General features: G+C 40.5%; 1 protein-coding gene across 1 annotated transcript; it reads left to right on the top strand.

The window, feature by feature from the left end:
• The first annotated feature begins 657 nt into the window (after positions 1-657).
• On the top strand, positions 658-2540 carry LOC103948527 (E3 ubiquitin-protein ligase RMA1H1). The gene is made up of 2 exons (XM_009359572.3): positions 658-836; positions 1641-2540. Exon 2 carries the CDS (start codon positions 1682-1684, stop codon positions 2456-2458), a length of 777 nt encoding a protein of 258 aa, XP_009357847.2. The 5' UTR covers positions 658-836; positions 1641-1681; the 3' UTR covers positions 2459-2540.
• The last annotated feature ends 863 nt before the right edge of the window (positions 2541-3403 follow it).

Here is a 3403-nt window from a genome sequence, read left to right as displayed (position 1 = left end):
GGCCTTTTGGGAGCTCACTGGTTTCGGGTTCCATCAGAACTCCGAAGTTAAGCGAGTAGTGTGCGAGAGCATTCCCATGATGGGTGACCCATTGAGAAGTTCTTGTGTGAGTTCCCAGAAACAAAATCGTAAGGGCGTAGTTGGGGCCCAAAGCGGACAATATCGTGCTATGGTGGAGTCGAGCCCGGAATGTGGTGGAGATCTGGGCCGGGATGTGACAATAATACTGTCCGGACTAAGAATCGTAATTAGTTGCTATAAATAATTCATACACCAATTACATAATTACATAAAGGAATATTCAAATTTGAGCGTAAACAGAGAACCAATGCTTTAAGCTAATTGGACCAAATTCATACACCAACCACAAAACAAGGTTAACAAAAAGAGAAAAACAGACAATAACATAATTCAATGGAAAGAATGAATAATAAAAAAAATTAAAAATTAAAAGAAAAGATTTTTAAAAGAAAAAGAAAAAAAGGATCATGGATGGGTGCCACGTATGTGAGGGAGAGAAGGAAAGGGGAAGGAGAAGGGAACCGCGCGTGAAGAGCAAGGTGGCTGATGGATTTTATAATTTTTTATTATCAAATAATGGTTTCTCGAAGACGTTGTGTTTTGTCTCTATATATATCCCTCTCCCCTCCCTCTTTCCTCCTCATCTTTCACCTTCCCATTCCCTTCATCCTCCCTCCCTCTCCGGTCTCCATATTCCAAGACCCATTACTCGCAGCGCTCTCTCTCCTCTCTCTGTGTTTCTCCATTGACGCTGTGCTTCCAAAAGCTCACAGAGAAAAGAAAACCCTCCAAAAACCACCTCTCACATCTTGCTGGTATGCACTCAACTTCCCTCTATCTGTTCCTTGTTTTGTTTGTGGGGTTTCCTTCTTTGAATGGTTTTTCCTCTTGGGTTGTTGTGTTTTTGGATTCTCGATCTGATTAATCGCCCAGCGATTTCAGCTCAAGGATCAAAAGGGATTCTGGCCTCTTCTTTTTTGCTTTGGGTTTTAGTTGATTATATGTAAAGCTGGATTCTGGAACTCAATTACTTGTACAAGAAGAGCAAAAAAGTAACACAACTTGCATAAAGCATTAGCTACTTTGATCTGTCGTGTTTTAGGCTGCCTAGCTAGTTCACGTGTTTTCTCAAACAAGATTGTCTCTACTAGTCAACCTTAAGCATTGGCCTTTCTGTTCGTTTTCGATTACGATCTGGTTTCTGAACGTTTCTGCTCTATGAACATGGAAAATATTGATTAAATATTGAATAAATATTTGAGAGAGAATTTAAAATGTTTTTGTTGTTTAAGCCCTTCTAGAAGGGCTGCAGATAATTGATAAATATACTCGATCTGATCTTACTGTTTGGTTTAACTTTTCTGCACTAATTGGTGGTGTTACTTTTGTTTCAACTTTTCCCTTTTTTTAAATTTTTTATAACTTTTGGTCCAATGGTTTTTAATCGCGTAAATTTTGATGCTTTCTTGTTACCTTCTCGTTGCCATGATTGATCATTTGAAGTCCTGTTGATTGCATGTGGGCATCTTTCTCTAGCCTTTCGCAAGACGGCGTTGAATTTTCGTTAGAAGCTGATTTTTAGACCATGTTTCTAACGTTCTTGTTTTTCCATGTCTCAGATTTACGCAGCTCCCAAATACTAGTTTCTCGATCGCTTAAGATGGCTACAGAGCAGCTTTTTCCAGAGGTTGTGGCTCAAGATAACTCCATTGGACAAGATAAATGTTCCTTTGAAAAATGGAATACCGTATCTGATGGAGTCGCGGACTCTGACAACAAATCCTGTGGCACCTTCGACTGCAGCATCTGCTTAGACTCTGTGCAGGATCCAGTGGTCACCCTCTGTGGTCACCTCTACTGCTGGCCTTGCATATACAAGTGGCTTCAGTTCCAAGGCCCGTCTTCCGAAAACCAAGATGAGCAGAAACAGCCCCAGTGCCCTGTATGCAAAGCTGAAGTCTCCGAGTCCTCTCTAGTCCCACTCTACGGCCGAGGACAAACAACCAAACCCCCAAAGCCCTCCAAGGGCAAGGCTCCTCATCTTGGTATAGTGATTCCGAGAAGACCCTTTCGTCCTTGTGGGGTTGACACACCGCGATCAGCCCGTACCCCCACCAGTCAATACGTTACCCCGCAACTTCATCATCGGAGTTCTCCTTACGGTTCACAACCAAACAGTCCCCTACAAGAACCAATGAATAGTCCTGGCGTCGCCACAACCGCGATCAATCCAGTAGCTGACATGTTTGGTGAAATGGTATATGCAAGGGTTTTTGGCAACTCGTTAACAAACTGGTATACCAATTCGAATTCGTATAATCTGGCGGGGAGCGGTAGTCCGAGGGTTAGAAGGCATGTAATGCAGGCTGATAAGTCGCTCAGCAGAATATGTTTTTTTCTCTTCTGTTGCTTTATGCTGTGCCTTGTTTTGTTCTGAACAAATTTTTACCTCCCTTGCCTGATTGTACCCCTGTAAAAATGAGTAGGAAGATTATATGAAAGACGTGCGGATTCAACCAGATGAGTGTGTTGCTAATTTTATGTCAATGGTTGAAATAGTTTCTATCTTCTTTTTTTTCTCTCGTCGCACGTTTAGGAGAAACCAGATAGCTCCGGAGTTCCGGGTGTATACGTCTGGTTACAAGGCAGATTCTCTACCGCGTTATTGAATTGTTATGCTCCAACATACACACTACAATGTAGATGTTTAATTTGGAATGATTAGATTGCAGTTTTGGTTGGTTTTGTTGTTGTGATGAATGCGGGAAGCTAATTCTTGCTTGATTGGGATTAGCTTTAGCTTCCGGGGAAAGAACGAGTTCCGGACAGAGATGCTGCAATTCTGCCAGGCCCAAGGGCTGAGGCACGAAAAAGACAGAATATCCAACAAAAATTAACAAATTTATTGTTCAACAAAAAAACATAAAAAGAAAAGAAAAGAAGACAAAATATTATGTAGAAAAGAAGCATTCTAGCCAAGTTTTAACTTGAGCTTGGGAGATTTCTATTGGTGAAAACTACGTGTTCTGATATCCGACTAGAACTTCATTTCTTAACAATTTTTTTGCACACTTCATTCCTTAACTATTTCTATCGAAACACATACATTATCGATAATATTTGATCATGAATAGTGCGGATTCATTACCTTAAGCACACGCCACTGTACATGAAGACTATGGATCCGCACATTGACTAAGTTATGTACATGTGGTCCATCCAAATGACATAATTCTTGAGAATTGTGACCAATTGAGATGGTTAGATTTTCTTATATTAGCTAGTTTATTACCATAATTATGCTTCTTCAAAGGTAGTGTTGGAATTGAGTATTTAGATTGACCTTATAATTTCAATCTCTAATAATTTGTGGTGCTTTGGA

The sequence above is a fragment of a genome, unplaced genomic scaffold (assembly GCF_019419815.1).
Source record: "Pyrus x bretschneideri cultivar Hongxiangsu unplaced genomic scaffold, Pyrus_bretschneideri_v1 Contig41, whole genome shotgun sequence".
NCBI lineage: Eukaryota > Viridiplantae > Streptophyta > Magnoliopsida > Rosales > Rosaceae > Pyrus > Pyrus x bretschneideri.
This window is presented reverse-complemented; position numbering and strand designations above follow the sequence as displayed.

Coding starts and splice junctions, on each gene's coding strand:
- LOC103948527 (XM_009359572.3), top strand. CDS start 1,682: ATGGCTACAGAGCAGCTTTTTCCAGAGGTTGTGGCTCAAGATAACTCC.